Source organism: Anopheles aquasalis, chromosome 2, assembly GCF_943734665.1.
Source record: "Anopheles aquasalis chromosome 2, idAnoAquaMG_Q_19, whole genome shotgun sequence".
Lineage (NCBI taxonomy): Eukaryota > Metazoa > Arthropoda > Insecta > Diptera > Culicidae > Anopheles > Anopheles aquasalis.
In genome coordinates this window covers 83,770,647-83,773,146 of record NC_064877.1, presented here as the reverse complement: position 1 = coordinate 83,773,146, position 2,500 = coordinate 83,770,647, and the positions used below count along the sequence as shown (strand labels likewise).

At 56.7% G+C, this 2,500-nt stretch overlaps 1 protein-coding gene across 8 annotated transcripts in view; it reads left to right on the top strand.

The window, feature by feature from the left end:
• LOC126573535 (uncharacterized) overlaps window positions 1-2,500 on the top strand; it is a 29,318-nt gene that overhangs the window by 19,632 nt on the left and 7,186 nt on the right. For all 8 annotated transcript variants that reach the window (XM_050233730.1, XM_050233733.1, XM_050233732.1 and 5 more), the window contains one exon: window positions 650-2,500. This exon is cut by the window's right edge and continues 3,368 nt beyond it. In XM_050233730.1, coding sequence (XP_050089687.1) covers window positions 650-2,500 — 1,851 coding nt within the window. The remainder of the gene's footprint in view (window positions 1-649) is intronic.

Sequence of the window (2,500 nt, the reverse complement as noted above, 5' to 3'; positions counted from 1 at the left end):
ATATACACACATACACACATACACACATACACACGGACACAACAGTAACCGGCGGCCGGCACACGATGTGCCAATGTCCGAATCAACCGGGAAAACCCGGGTCAGCAGGAGTAGCACTCTTTTATCAGTTTTTTTCAGGCGCAGCGCCATCCTTTTCCTATCTCCCCACTATTTCCCCGCCCCTCTTTGGTGGATCTTCTTGCCTCTCCGAATGATCGATCAATTTAGCATTTTGTTAGGCTTGTGTTGAAAGAAGTGATAACGTTTTGCCAACGGGTTCGTAAAGATCAGCATCATCAGCGTGTCGCGTGAGGTGCATCGCGGAGTAGGTCTCACGGAGAACTCTCTCTCTCTCTCTCTCTTAAGCCCTCAAGCACCGAGTCGAGTCGAGAACTCTTCTCCATTGATCGGCACGTAGCCTGTGCGCGGGAGTAGACCAAACCGAAGGTCCTTCCGGTAGTGGAAGTGTTTCCGTCGGTTGGCTAATGGGCGCTCTCGGCAGACTCATCCGCTCTTGTTAATTGCCACTGCCATCCATTCTTCATTCATCATAATATTCTGTCTCTCTTTCTTTCTCTCTTTCCTCTCTCTCTCTCTCTTTCTCTCTTTTTCTTTTTTTCCCCCGTTATTGCCGTGTTTCGTTCCGCAGCCGATCCAAATTGCTCCGCCCCCGACACTGCTGAGTCTAGTAGTGGCGGCGGCGGCGCGGGCGGCACTGGCACAGGTGTTGTGCAGCTGCAGCATCACTGCAGCGGCTCAGACATCCGCTACTCACCCTATCCCTATCCCCCACCGCAGCCCTACTACTGCTGCAATCCCAACTGGCACTACTACGATCCCACTAACCCCCAGCAGTATTATGCACCACCACCACCACCACCACCCCACCATCCACCCCATCACCATGCGCCTCCACCGCACGCGGCGGGCTATTACTATGGGCCACCGCCACCACCACCACCCGCTCACTACGATCGTGGTGGCGGAGCGGGAGGTGGTGGTGGTGGTGGTGGTGGTGTTAATGGCGGCGGTTACTACGGTGGGTACATGTCACCGCACCACTTTTACTACGGCCAAGAACCGTGTTCCCCGTGTACTCCGCCACCGTACTATCAACTAACAGCGCCACCAATGCCCCAGACCGCCTACTGTGAGACGTTGCCCCGCGAGGCGCTCCACACGTACGTCATCACGACGCCACCGCCACGGATTGTGGTCACGCCGACCCCGGATGATTCCTGTTCGTCAGACGGTGAGCTGCATCAGCTGCAGCAACATCGCAAGCAACAGCTCGGTACCGAGCTGCACCAACTCCCGGACGATGTGTTCCAAGTGGTGGTAGCATCCGAATCCGAGTCCGAGTACGGTGGTGCTAGTGGTGGTGGTGAACCGATACACCCACTGACCCGTTCACAGTCCAGCTTGAAACGACTGTCGGAACGCCTGAACGATATCGCATCGCCAATCGCTAGTAAGGGAGGGTCCGCCGTCCGCTGCTCACCGTGCAGTCCGTTGAATGAGCGGTATCGGACGTACGAGGAGAGTACGTCCTCCTCGGTGGCTTCGTCTCAGTCTGAGGCTTCAGACTCGGAAGACGAAGGTACAAGGCCCACGGCCGCCAGACTCGTCACGCCGACCACAAAGTCGAGTTCGGCCACCAGCGGATCACCGGCGAGTGAGAAGCGGGGAGCAAAATGCATCGACGAACAGGCATCGGCATCGGCATCGGAAGACGATGAGGAGGAAGATGAGGAAGAAGGAGAGAGTGAGGACGAGGAAACGGTTGGTGGTGGCAGCGAGGCTGGTGGCGAAGGAACAGTCAACGGTGACGAGCATCTGCCGCATCAGCTGAGTGTCATCTTTGAAGAGGAAAGCATGTACGGACAATCGACGGTGCAGTCTAGCAGGAGGACCAGTGTGTGCAGCAATAGCTCTACGCTCAGCGACTGCTCCTCCACACTGGCCAACGATTTGGATGACGAGGAGGAAGAGGAAGAGGAAGATAGGACGGCCGGAGAGGACGATGGGAAACCGTCGGGCGGTAACAGGACCGACGATGATATCGATCGGCTCGACGAGACGGAGCAGGAGGAGATGGAACGATCGCTGGTCTCGGTGCGTTTGCCGCTCAAACTGTCATTTAGCAAGTCGCCGAACAACGAGGACATCGCTACGCTCGTCGTTGGTGAAAGTGAGATCACTGGCTCGACGGAGAAGCTGAGCAGGGAGCAATGCGTCCATGCGGCCTCCAACAAGACCAAGCTGAATGCGGTGCACCAGCAACCCGAGGATAGTGGCGACGAGAGTGATACGGAGGAATCGGACAGTGAGTCCGGAACCGAGAGTGAGGAAGAGGCAACTGGCTCGGAAGAAGAGGAGGAGGAGAAGGAAACGCCAGTGTCGGAATCGGTTGGTGGTGTGCAAGAGACTGAGGCCGACACGGATGTCACAGTGACGATCACAATTCCGTCACTCAGCAGTAAGGCCGGCGTGAAGGACA